The following is a 13,973-nucleotide window of genomic DNA, read 5'->3' as shown; positions in this document are numbered from 1 at the left end:
CCACATGGACCTCTCCACAGGCTGCTTGTGACACAGCAGCTGGCTTTCCTAAGAGTAAATAATCCAAGAGAGGGAGACACACATACACCAAGACAAGTTGCAAAGACTTTTATAACGTAATCTCTGAAGTGACATAAAATAGTGCCCCCTTATCCATGGCTGGTCAACAGTGGTCTGAAAATATTAAATGGTAAATTCCAGAAAAAAAAACAACTCATAAGCTTTAAATCGTGTGCTATTCTAATGGAGTCTCTCTCGCTCTGACCCATCCTGGTTGTAAATAGTCCCCTTGTCCAGCACGTCCACACTGTGTACACTACCCATCCCTCAGTCACTTAGCAGTCATTTCAGTTATCAGATTGACAGCCATGGTATTGCGGTTCTTGTGCTCAACTAAACTTTATTTTACATAATAATGATTCAAAGCCATTCACTTAACTTTTATTACAGTATATTGTTATAATTCTTCTATTTTGTTGTTATCGTTATTAATCTTACTATATCTAATTTATAAATCAAACTCTATCATAGGTATGTATATATAGGGTGAAAGATAAGAATATATGGAGTTTGGTATTATCTGTGGTTTCAGGCATCTACCGGGGGATTTGAAATGTATCCCCCGCCGATGAGAGGGGACTACTGTACTAAGAGGTAGGGACTGCTGAGGCTAACTTCAAGTCTAGGTACCACAGGAGGCAAAATCCATAACCTAGGCATGAAGTGGTAAGTCGATGTGAAATAATAGGAGCTAATGTGGTTGAACACTTAACCACTTCCAGGAACGGTTTGTAAGCACTTTACATGTATTATCTCATTTAACCCTCACAATAATTTAATGAGGTAGGCACAGGAGGGAACTGAAGGACAGAAAGGTTAGTAGCAATGTGGGAATGCTGTTATAAAGAACAACTCGTCAGGACATGGAAAGAGATTTGAGTGTGGAGGAACATAACAGGCTGTTACCAGTATCCTACGGAATTTTTACTGGCTGATAAACCACCCTTTATAGTTCTTCAACTCTTCAACCCATGAAGTGTTAGGACTCATTTTGAGCTGGCCACAGCAGCTAACCTGGGGCAAACAACACTCTGGCCAAAAAACACTCCATAGGCCATTCACTTAGGAAACAATGGGAACCAAACCTAAACTAAACCAGAAATTCTCCCCTGATGGGATTCTCTAGAATAGTAAATCAAGCTCCTGAATTTACTAGGTAGGCTGTGGGGAGAACTGAATGCTCACTGCTTATTGTATCTTCCCCCAACACGTGCAATCTGCCATTCACCAAATGGAGCTGTTTTTCTCTACATATTAAGTGTTCCTCTTCAGTGGAACAAGCCCTCCAATGTCTACTTTGCTGCTTCTTCACTTTCCTGCAAGATTTCCTTTTCCTGTCCTCAGTCAGCTCCTCCCTTCAAGCACCTCCCCAACCTGTTCTTGCTGCAATTCACAAGATTCTTGACCTTCTTAACCCTTCCTCTAAATTTCTTTTATTTTCTTTCTCTGCCTGTTGTTTTCGGTCTCTATTTTTCCAGCTTTTCTCCTTGATCCTGTCTTGCAGAGCCATACTTGTACTTGCAAGTGCCTGAGAGTTTCGTCATTTACTTAATGGCAACAAAGGGAAAATAAATAAATAAAATAAATAAATAAATAAATAAATAAATAATCTCCAAGAGACGCAGGAGCAGAACCCGACAGAGAGGTGAGCAGACTCGGCCAGCGGGGCTCAGTGTAACTGAGAAGGGCCTGCCCGCCTACGCAGGCTCCGCCTTGCAAGAAACTCTGAGCTCTGGGGTGAAAAAGTGGCCAGGCCGCTGATATTAATAAGTTCCGCAGGACCCGAGATGTCAGGACGAGCCCTCGAAGACTGCAGCTGGAGGGGAGGCCTGGTCCCAGACCACCGCGGATCCGGACAGGGCAGGCCTGGGATGCAGCAGGCTGCTCGGCCCCGCCGCCACCCGAGCCTGGAGCGTGTCCAAGCACCTGGGTGGGGCCGCGAGCGCCCAGTCAGTCACCCCGGCATGTGGGCCGCGGGTGGGGCGGCACGGGCGGGCCGGGGCTGAGGGACACTCTTTGCCAACATTTCACCGGAGTGTTTGTCCAGCCAGCCTGTGCCGCCCGCGGGCGCCTCTCACTGTCCCTTCCTCCATTCCAGAGCTCTGGGCGGCCCAGCAGGACGTGGTGCGTGCGCGGGTCGCCCTGCCAGGCGAACCCCAGACTCTGAACAGGTGGGTGCTGGGATAGGGAGGGAGGCCGGGAACGGGAGGCTGAGAAAAGAGTTTGGGGGGCGACCTCGAGGGGGAACGCAGAGGGCAGGGGCTGGGGGAGGCGGGCGGTGAGGCCTGGGTCCCCACGGCCCGCGCCCGTCCCCCGGCCCCTTGGCCGCTCCTAGGTTGGGCTCAGGTGCGGCGCTGGGCAGCGAGCAAGGCCGAGGCGGGCGAGTGTCCGGTGTCCGGTGTCCGGTGTCTGGACCCGCCGGCAGGTGAGCGGCGGTGCTCCAGGGGTCGGGGTTCGTGGTCGCGGTAAAGGGGATCCTGACAGGACAGCCGCAGGGCACGTGGGAGGTCTAGGCGCAGTTCTGGGGCTGCAGGCGGGGCTCCATGTCACCCAGGGGCGTGTGCACGCACGTCAGGAGGGTTCCGCCGGGGAGGGAGCTGGGGCGGCCGGGTGGTGGCGGCGTGGGAGGGTCTGGGCTGTTCTGCAGTTTCTGGATTTCTGTCGAACAGCTCCGGCGCCGCGCGTCTCCCCACGGCTGCCCCGGGCTCCCAACCGCCCCGCGACGGGCACCCCACGCCGCTGTGCGGGAGCGACTGCACCGCGGACGAGCACAGGCACACACGTGGGTAGAGCTGTGTGGACGTCCGTCCCAGACCTATCAGGACGGTCCGGGGAAACGGTTTCAGCGCGCCGGCACCCACGGTGCCTGGTGGGTTTGGAGCGCGCACGGCCAGGGCCTGCTTCGGACCCAGACCATGGCCCCTAGTCAGCTTGGTGGCGATGACCTCCCTGCACCAGGTGGGCACCCCTGCCCGCTCCTGCCCCTGGAGTTTTTGTGGGCGTCCAAAGGGGGCGTGTATGGAGACGCGGTGAGAAGTCACAATTTGTTGGTTTTCTCAGAGTTGTTTTTCCCTCCCCAGGATCATAGGAAGAGGCAAGTGTGGCCCCTCTCTTTCTCTAAACTTAGTCTCTTCACCTCCTAAGAGGTTTTTATTTGAATGCCTGTTTAATAGAAACCTCTTAAATATAGTATTTTTTAAGTGAATAAATAACTCGAAGGCATATGTGGGCATAGATTTGGTGTGTGGGTGGAATTTTCCAGATAAATCTGTGTATACAGTAATTTCAAATTTCTGAAGAATGGTATATATTTGCGAAACTTACCAAATTGCTGTCACCTCTGGTAATTTATTTTGTCCTCAAAAATGGCCCTTTTGCAGATAGATTACAAAAGTTGAATAAAATAACTGAAAATCAAAAAACAATTATTTTAAAACAATTAAAATTCAAACTGTGTTCTTAACATTAAAGTTATAGTGTCTGTATTACAATACTTTTATGATTTAGGCTGTATCTCAGGCTGGATCTTTTAGGAGGTTGTATTTATTTATTTATTTATTTATTTATTTATTTATTTATTTATTTATGTCTCAGAGTCATTAAAAACACAATTTTTATTTTGTAGAACAGGGCTGTGGAAGGTGTGACAATCAGGCCAAATCTGTGGGTATCTTGAGAAACAACTGGTCCTATGACCCTTTAGAAATTTATTTTTGGAATAAATAGCAGATGTGGGCTTGTGGCTTGTCATTTCTTTCTTAAGAAAAGTGCTGTGGAAGAAGAAACCCAAGTTGGCTGAGCTTTTTCTTTTTATTGGCTCTTGAATAACTGGAATTTTGTAACACTGTACATTAGGGGAAAGTCATTTGAGCTTTAATTAGTATCAGCAATGGTTGTCCTGTCAGGGAGTGAAAGTGGGAAAAACCCTGGTTAGTTAATTTCCTCATTTCTATTTCTTTCCCCTGGCTCCACTTGTCTCTGTAACTTCACACAGATTATCCGGCATAGTCCTCAAATTACAAAGATTCACAGGGCAGACCCTCATTTCAAAGATGAGAAAACTGAGTCCGGAGAAGTGAAGTAACAGCCCAAAGTCTCACAACTCATGAGAGGCTGAGCTGGGAGTCCAGGTTAGGGTCCCTTGCTGATTGTCCTGTGAGAGACCAGTGCTGTGATTGAGTTGTCCATCTGATAGCATAGGGGAGGAAAGAGTTCATTCGCACCAGTAGGAATCAACATCCTTAGAATGGTGTACATGTTATTCAGCAGCTTTGCCATAAGACAGTTGTCAGCCAATCCCCAAGTATTCTCTGAGGACTCAGGGAAACAAGTGCCTTTTCTTCAAGATCCACTAGTTTACTGCTAAAAATCCATGTTTGCTACAAAAAGCAAATGAAAAATTAAAATTGTGAAAGGTTGAGCCTCTCATCACACTTGTGAGAGACTGTACCATTTTTGCTACTCCTAGTGGTTATGTGAGCAGGGAAACTGGGAGAAAAAAAGTGAACAAACAACATTCACACCTGGTCCAGCGCTACAGTCAGTTCCTTGCTGTTCTTCCCAGGGTGGGGTCTTTTCAATACCTGGCCACCCTTAAGCTTAACCTCAATTACCAGGATGAGGCTTCTGCCCATAAGGCACTCTGTGTCAGGCACTTTCAGGTCAACATTTCCGTTGCTTCAAGAATTCGCTAGTCTTCCTTCTGAGATTTTACATGTGGTTCCACATCCTGATGATGTTCTGGGCTCGCAAAGAAACTCCACTGTACGGGTGAAGTACAGTAGAGCCGACTTAAAGCCAGGCTGCCCAGCTCCGCCACTTTCCATCTTCTCCATCTGTGAAATGGGGCTAGTGAGGGACTCAACTCCAAGACCTACAGTGAAGATTAAATGAGCTAATACAGGCAAAGTGCTGAAGGTAGTGGCTGACACAGTAAGTGTAAGCTCTTATTATTGGGAGTGCTCTGGGTCGGGGAGAGGGAAAATGTGAATTTGGCACTTTCGGGCTCTACTCATGCCATAACTGTTGCTAGGATTTATCCCATTCGAAATGGGGAACGAGCAGAAGCTTTGTTGAACTCATTTTCTACCATGTTTTAGTTCTGTGAATATCAACCATTAGAGTCATGGAATGGGGCAACCGAAGGACATTTACTGGAATGTCAAGGAGTCATTCACTTTGGTTTCTTACCACTTCATCTCAGCACTGGAGTCGAGTGTGCCAAGGACCCAAATTCTTCTCCTGGTTCCCATCATCTACGGATAAAAGCATAGTTTCTGGAAACCTCTCCTTTGGTGTGAATTTAGTGGGCCCACCCCTTGAGAAGCTGTTAGAACCCGAAAGTCAAAATAGCATTACAGGACTTCGATTCTGTATCTGTTAATAGCCTTAGAGGGTCACCTCAAAGCAAAATTAAAAGGTAGGAAGGGAGCCTGGGATAGGCATGCCAGACTGAATTGAAATCACATTGCTTTTAATCCTTTTAAAATTTTCTCTTAATATTGTGTTTCACTTGAGTTCGGTAGTTGAATGCTGCAGGAGATTATAGGATGCAGTTAGCAAGAATAATTGTAGCCTCAGTAAAAGTCCCTGTACACAATGAATAGTTAGTGAATCTAGCTATGTGCTGTGTATGCAAACCACTATGGGGTGGAGCTGTTGAGAGTGTTTGTCTCAAAAAACTGGTGTAAATGGAGAATATGTGCAAGGAAGAAGAGGAAGAAGGGGGAGCTCAAGGACATTCCCAGGAGGTGGAAGGAGCTCACAGCCCAGCTGTGTGGATGACAAGGTAAAGGAACTAGGAGGCTAAGTGACTAGTGTGAAGTTTCAGAGCATTTGAACTTAGTTTGGAGAAGTGAGATTTGAGAGGGCATGGCTAGATGGTGAGATTACTGAGATGTTATAAACACCAAATTTCTAATCAATTTCTTAGAGTTTTTGGTAATCCTGAAAAGTCACAGTAAGAAAGCTTTTTTTGTGTATCATATTTAAACAAATTAAAAGCCTTTTATTCTAGAATGGAAATGTAAACAATTTTATTCCGATTATGAAAGTCTGAAGATTTGCTATTTTTTTTTTTTTAAATCGGCCGAACAAATGTGTGAGTAGAATGAAACCTCAGTGGAATTGTTACCTGCCCCCCGCCCCCAATAGAATCGCTGTGAAACCACTGGTGCATGTACCAGTCTATGGCTCCTTTTTAAAGGAGCCTCGGGGTAAACACTTTATAAAACAAGGATCTTTTCTAATGAGCCTAATCACCTCTTCATTCCCCTAGTTTATCTGGTCTGTAAATTTAGATTTTATTAAATTCAATTATCTGGAGGAGGTACACCTGAAACCTGGTGACCTTCCAGAATGTATGTAAATGTTCTCTCCTGCACCTGCACTGTTTTCATGATTCTAGTAGGTTGTCTGGAAATTGCATTGTCCTTCCATGAAGATAAAAGTACATAATTGTGTTTATTCAGTGCTACTGTTAACGGGAAATGGGAAAATTGTGGTCTAATTTTTATTTCTTCTTTTTCCTTCCTTGAGCATGATTCTGTTTTGGTTTGGTTCGAGGTGGGTAATTCTGTGAAATCTTAAAAAATAGTATGTTGTTTTGAAATAAGTTGTTTGGAAAAAGTCTTTTAATTTATTTCTGGGCCTTTTTAAAAGAAATTCTTTTCTCAGCCATACAGTTGGTGGTTTATTAGGCTCTGAGGTAATAATATGTTTGCTTGGTTGGGAGAAGGCCAAACCTCTGTTAATTTTTTTGTTTCCCTGAGATTGACCTGTAAAACGTTAGGGTTTCTTTTGTGTTTTTGATAAAGTATCTTTGGAAATTACAGGATAGAAGTTACACAAACTCTCAACAAAGCACGCCTCACCTTTTCTTCTCTATTCCCTGAATGAAAAGTGATACTGCATTTCCTCCACGCTTTATTCCTAAGCCTGTCCTTGTCCAGTGTCTACACATTTTAATACTGACTGATTTTTGGCTGTTGCTTTTTGCAGGTTTGTGAACGGCATTTTGGACAGGATGTTTGGTGCTGGAGACCAAGAACCAGTTAGCTGAATTATTATCCCAGTCATTCAGGATTGCTCTGAGTCTCCAGGAAGGTCCATCCAGGTGCCAGCCCAGGTGGAGGCACACACTTGGAAGCCAATTTCAAGAACTTTTGTCACAGGTGTAAAAGACTCCAGACCTGCAAAGATGCTGAAACAGATACTAGCAGAGATGTACATAGATCCTGAGCTGCTGGCAGAGCTCAGCGAAGAACAGAAACAGATCCTGTTCTTCAAGATGAGGGAGGAACAGATCCGCCGATGGAAAGAAAGAGAAGCAGCAATGGAAAAACAGGAGTCCTTGCCAGTGAAATCCAGGCCAAAGAAAGGTAAACTTAGCTATATCTCCTCTGTGAATGTGTTAGGAGAATGGCCCTCAGCTTCTTTTAACATTTCAAACTAGTCAGAAGCAAGCCAAGCCAGGTGCAAGTTCCAATTTGGTAGATGGACTCTAAATGTATTGAAATTCTAATCGTGCAATTTATCAACTAGAAGTCTACACAGAGGCGCGTGCACACATGCGCGGGTGCGTGCAGAACAGTTACCCTGGAGTTGTGTAAGCAGATCTCTTACTTGAAATTCGACTGACTTTGAGCTGAAGTAACAAGTCACCTGTGAAGTTTGATGTAGAGTATTAAGGAAGGTGTCTATCCTGCTTATTGTCACAGATGCCTAGTTTAGTGACCTTTACCTTTTACTGTTTTTTATTAAAATCTTTTTCCAATTAAGCCTTAATAGTAATATGGATATAAATATGAGTAGTTCATTTATTATTATTACCAATAGCAGCTATTCGTTAAATAGCTGGTCGGTTCTACTTACCAACATACAAAGTCCTTGTATCAGCATCTTTATAGCAATTGTGTTTGTATTTCTTAGACTTTAAGAGATTTTTCTTTCAGTTATGTTTTTTAGGGAAGTTCCCTCTTAAAATACAAATATGCTATAAGCCAAAAAGTCATAATACTCAGTTTTTAGTGTGAGTTAATTTTTCAGATGTATTTCTTCTTGACCCAAGGAATCCCTTAGTTGCTCGAGACCAAAGGGGAGGAATTCTTTGTACATCAAGACTTGAAGTATATGTACACAGTCACATAGTCACAGAAAAGTGCACATTAACCACTCCTGCCCTTTCTCCAACCCCTCCCACCCCCCACCGTCAAATTTGGTCATGGATGAATACTTAAGTTGTTAAAAAACACACACAAAGAGAAATCAAGGTCACTTACACAGGCATTCAAGACCAATTTTACCTTTTTTTTTTTTTTAATTAAGCTAGGGAAAATAAAATTAATACAACTATTAGGAGTGTCAAAGATTGAGAAAATGAATCTCATTTGCCTGCTGATATATACACAAACTCAAAAAGGAAGTCAGTTTAGTGACCTTTATCTTATACTGTTTTTTTTATTAAAACTTTTTTTCCAATTAAGCCTTAATAATAATATGGATATAAATATGAGTAGCTCATTTATTATTATTATCAATAGCAGCTATTCGTTAAATACCTGTTTTGTCAGATCCTATGCAAAGCACTTTTACACACATTATGTCTCATCTTCACAAAACTTCTGCAAAGTCGGTATTAACAGTCCCATTTTATTAATGAAGAAACTAGAATCGGAGAACTAATATATACGAGGTCATATCTCCAGTAGGTACCCAGATCTGTTGGATTTCATAGTACTGTACGCTATCCAAAATAGAATTTTTTTCTTCTAAAAGTAACATGTTCACACTGAAGCATAACCCTTCTAATTTTCTGACCTGGTTTATTCCTCTCCTTGCATTATTTAATCAGAGCTTTTTAGCTTTACCTGGCCTCTTTGGGCATCATGTTCATTGTGGACAGGACGTATTGATATGATGGGTGCCTTTGTGAATGGTTGAGAGCTGAAGGGTTCTTGCCCTTTGAGTTAATGGTCCAGACACTTTGTAAGATTTTAGACTTTAGGCTTCATATGTTTGCTGAATTGATCTCCTTACAGTGATCCTTAAGATAATTTCAGTTTCTTTGCTTAAATTTTCCCTTTGCAGAGTTTTGAATCTACCTCTCGGAAAACCTATATTACTTTATTAGTTAAATGATCATGAAAAAGTATGTTAATATACACAATGAAAGTTCTATCTGTAGTTCATGTGAAAAGTTCATTACTCCCTTAAATTTAACACTTTGAAAAACATTTTGCACTACGCTAGTTCTTCTCTCTACAGAAAAGAAAGATTTTTGTGGCTCTTTTCCTGCTTCTCTTAAAAAGACACTTCTCTATAATTCATCTTGTTCTGTCTCTGAAGACAAAGCCACAGATGGTATAGGCAATGTTATCATGGCAGGTCCTCCCCAGAGGTGTGTTTGGGCTGCAAACCTACTAGCCCCTGGCCATTGTCGTTGAGACACCTCCTTGTGTGCTCTGCGCCTTTTCTGCCTGTGCTCCCTGCCTCCCTGCCTCCCTTGCCCTGGCCCCTGCCCGGTTTGTACTGGGCTGACTTATATGCTGTTTTTTTTAACAGTTCTTAGCCAGGCTTTGGAGAGTGTCCTTTTCTTGGCTCTTTAAATATATCTTTGAGTTTGTTTGCTTTGTTTAATTAATTCATTTGTTACCCTAATAAATTTAACGTTAAAAATTTAAGTAAATATATTTTATGCCCACCTCCCATTCCTTTACATCATTCTAGCTCACCACTGAACAGTGCTTTCATTGTCATCTGGTCATTTTTATCTCTATACTGTCCACTATGGTGAGTTTTCAAAGAGAATCACTAAAATGTTTGATATTGTGCATCCCAGGTACTTGCCCACCTTTTAGTAATCTTAAAGCAAAACTAGGAGGAGCTGAAAAACAATCAGAAGTATAGATTTAATTCAGTAATAGATCAGAAAATTATAGATCAGAATGTGGTGGGAAAATACGATTCTTCGAGATAGGGAGAATTATGGCCCTCCTCTGCCTGCTAGGGTGTAACCAGGGGTCTAGACCTGTGCTGCCCAGTGTTACCACTGGCCACTGGTCACATGTGGCTGTCGAACCTGTGAAACGAGGCTAGTCTGGATCGAAGTGTGCTGGAAGTGTAAATTACCAAATTTCAAAGACCTGGTAGGAAGAAAGTAGTGTAAAATACCACATTAATAATTTTATATTCATTATATATTGACATGATAATATTTTAGATATCTTGGGTAAAATAAAATATATCAAAATTAATTTTATCTGTTTTTTTTTTTTAATTTGGTAGTGGGGCTACTAGAAAGTGTATAATTACAGCTATAACTCACATTTGGACAGCTCTGCTCTAGACTATGAAATCAGACAGAGAGACGTGAGCAACGTCACGCTGTGATATAAGACTGGGATGAGCCTGGCCATTTCCCTGTCAAGGCCGTGCGTCACCCCACTTTATGGGATATTTTACAACACTGTCTCGTTAAGGCTTTATGTGGGGGAATGAGGTGTGGATGTGAACCTCTGCTCAGTGGTTCTTTGTGCTGTGGTGCCAAGCAGGATTAACCTACTATTCTAGAAAAGTTGGTTTTAGACGAAATTCTCAAGAATCCTTGAGAAAGCAAACATGAAGAAAACTGCAATATCCAAACATGATTCAAGGACTGGGAGAAAAACTTATAATGAAACGGAAGTGTTATAAAAAGGCCCTTTTCTCAGTGTCCTCTGACTAAAGAGTGCATGTAATTTTGAGGTGAAGTAGACAGAAAATCCAGATTGCTGGAAAGCAGTAAATATTGATGAGCGGTACCTGCCCCATTAGGATCCCTTAAGTTTATACCTTTACTTTAAGGAAGGACTTTGGGGACAGAAATGCATTTCTATGCATATCAGTTTTCGACTCTTACCAGACTGGAGCTTTTCTCCTCTCCTCATCAACACTTTCTTTACATACTCTCTGCATATCCCTCCATCTGTCATTCCCCTGGCCCGGTCCCTGGAGCCTTTTCTCTGTCTCCTTCCAATAGCCCAGGTGTGAAACCTGTCCGTGTCTCCCCCGTTTAAAGAAACCTTTCAACCTTCTGTGCTCCTGAGCTGCTCTTTCTCCCATAGGCCTGGGCGCAGTGCCTGGAGCAGAGCAGATGCTCAGTACACGTTGAACAATGACAGAATTCTCCTTTTCTTCCTCATACCAAACTCTTCCAGAGCACATACTTACAGCCTCCACCTCTTACCATCCTTTCTCTCCCGATTCTGTAGCCTTCCCCTACCCGTCTCCCCAGATTTACTCTCTCAGAGGTCAGAGACTGCGGAAGATCTTCCTCATCTCAGGGCGTGCAACTTTGTTCTCTCCCTTCTCTCGCGGCTGCAGGGCAGTGCGTCCTCCCCATCTCCTTCTACATTAATTAGTTATTTAGAAATCAGAATCCTTTTTTTTTTTTTCTTTTGAATCAAGACTCTCTTTTTCCTTCCTTTTCATCTGCCTCCTAAATGGAGCAAATGCTTTTCCAAGGTTCTCTAGTAGGCTTTGTTCTCTGTGAATTCATCTGTGCCAATGCCTCCGACAATGACATCCATGAAGTAATTCCTAAATTCACATGGGCAATGTCGACCTCACTTCAAAACTCAGGTTCCATATTTCAGATATCTACTGAAACTGCTAATGTAGATTTCTAATAAAATTCAACATAATTAATTTTACATTTCCAAAATAGCTCGTTATATTATTTCTCAAACAAAAGTATTTTTTCGATGTCACTGTTTCTGCCATCCTCCCACTGTCCGCCTAGTTAGTAAGTCTCAAAGTGCTGGCATCATCTCTGAGTCCTTCACTGATTCAGCCGCCTAGTCCTTACTGTCCTCTCCCTCGTTAGGGCCTCGGTCACCTCCCTCCTGGTCTTTTCCCCGTTCCCTCCACCACTCACTCACTCACTGAACACGCACCTCATACTACTACCCCGATTCACGCTACATGCTGACATGCCCTCGCGCTTCCTAAATCACTTCTCCGATGCTGGCACTGAAAACAGGCAATCATAGACTCTTCATTGGTCACTTGATCAAGAACATGGAACTAATAATACTTTTTGAGCATTTATCATATGACAGGCTTATGAGGTCAGACTTATTACCTGTGTTTTAACAAAGAGGGAACTCAAGCTCAGAGAGGTAAAGTGACATATGCATGGTCACATAAAGAGTCAGTGGAAATGCTGGAATTTTAATACCACTTCCGGCTTTATGCAGTATAGGACCGACGTTTAAATCCTTTAGCCAGGTGTCTGTGCCATGTGGCCCTCTGCTCCCCTGCAAGATCCTCAGCCCATGGCCAGGTGACTTTTAAAATCCTTTTCAGCTCTGGTTGAGACCCTGCTTCTCCATACCCCTCATTGATTCTCTTCTCTGATCCTTGATCGTGCTGTTCTTTGTGTCAGGCATCAAACCTGCTTCTATTCTCTGTCTGTCTAAATCCCATATCCATCCTCCAAAACTCAACATAAAGAACTTTTCTTCTTATTTCTTCTCTGTCCTTCCAAAGCAATTTCTCCATCCTCTGAATCTTCACTAGACTTAAAATTTAAGGTGGCTATAAAGTATGTCCCTCTGGCCCTCCGCACTGGTTAGTTCTCCTTCTTAAGCATTCCTGCAGCACCCATTAACACTCCCCTTTTTAAGTGTATTACTTTTATAATCAATTCATTGTTCGATGTCTGCCTCCTCCAGCTAGAATGTAAGTTCCCTGAAGGCAGGGGCTGGTCTGTCCTATTCATAGGTGTTTGCTTGCACCTATCTCAGTGCCTGCCACATAATAGATACCCAATAAAATTAATTAAACGAGTAATTTGATGCCTCACTCTTTCTCCCACAGACTGTAGGTGGCTTGTAGGAGAATAGCCACATCTGTTTTATTTCTGTATCCCTGCAGCATCTAGCTCTTAGAGTTATAAACTCAGTAAGTTTTTATGGAATGAACCAAACAGAGGCCTTAATAGTTTTCCCTCATTGGTACGAAGCTGAGGGTATCAGATCTAACCCTCATTTTACTACAATTTTCCTGCAATGACTTCCCTCCCCTCCCCTAAGGTTTTAGGGCATTGCGTTCCACTGGAACCCTGTTTTCAGGCTCCACTTAAGATCTCCTAAAGGTGCGAAGTACTCAGAACGGAGACTGTGGTCCATGCCACTCTGTCAAGAGCCTCTTTTTTTGGCATCTGCTAAATCTGGCTTCTCGCGTCTAGTTCCCTTTCTTCTTGCCCCCAAACCACAATGTATCTTCATTGTACTCTCCCCACCCGCCTCCTTTTAAAACATCAAGACTCTGGTCCTCTCCTTTGGCTCTCTACACTTAGTTTCTAAACACCCTCCTCCGTTCAGAGGCAGCTCTGGATTTCTCTCCCCCACCCTCTTCTCCCTGGGGCTGCTGCCTGCAGCCTATGGAGCTCTCCAGAAACAGTTGTTTGAGGGATCGTGTGCTGCTCCGTACTGAGCAGAGCTGCTGGAATCCATGGGTTCCCCCGCCCGCCTCCCCTGGCACTCTGCCAGTCTCCTCTCTGGGCATCTTCCTCCTGCTGTCTAAAATATTGGTATAGAGTTACTTAGGTGAAGGTTTAGAGAGGAGCATAATAAAAAAAAAAAAATTATTAGTCGCCCTGAGAGAGTGTAATAAAGGGAGTTTTATGAGGTATGATAGCTTTCTAAAGTTAATGAGCCATTTGGCATTTCCTCACACTGAGCCCGAGCTGGCCAGGGCCCATCCCCAGGAGGGCACACTCAGGATGGATCTCCCCTCCCTCCCTGGGTGCCACTTTCCCTGTCTCCCCACTTGCGAAACAGCGTGAGGTCAGCTTCCTTCTGAATGATACTTGACTCCTTTGTTAGTGAAGACGGTGATTATAACCCGCCCCCCCCCCCCCAGCCCAACCT

General features: G+C 43.5%; 1 protein-coding gene across 5 annotated transcripts in view; it reads left to right on the top strand.

Moving 5' to 3' along the window:
- The first annotated feature begins 1,787 nt into the window (after nucleotides 1-1,787).
- SH2D4A (SH2 domain containing 4A) overlaps nucleotides 1,788-13,973 on the top strand; it is a 51,002-nt gene continuing 38,816 nt past the window's right edge. The window contains exons 1-2 of one of the 5 annotated variants that reach the window (XM_016136087.2): nucleotides 1,788-2,231; nucleotides 7,060-7,439. In XM_016136087.2, the coding sequence (XP_015991573.2) occupies nucleotides 7,259-7,439 (181 nt within the window). In that variant the 5' untranslated portion in view covers nucleotides 1,788-2,231; nucleotides 7,060-7,258. The other 4 variants (XM_016136082.2, XM_016136086.2, XM_016136085.2 and 1 more) reach the window with 4 other exon arrangements.

This window comes from Rousettus aegyptiacus, unplaced genomic scaffold (assembly GCF_014176215.1).
Source record: "Rousettus aegyptiacus isolate mRouAeg1 unplaced genomic scaffold, mRouAeg1.p scaffold_m13_p_11, whole genome shotgun sequence".
NCBI classification, from domain to species: Eukaryota; Metazoa; Chordata; class Mammalia; order Chiroptera; family Pteropodidae; genus Rousettus; species Rousettus aegyptiacus.
This window is presented reverse-complemented; position numbering and strand designations above follow the sequence as displayed.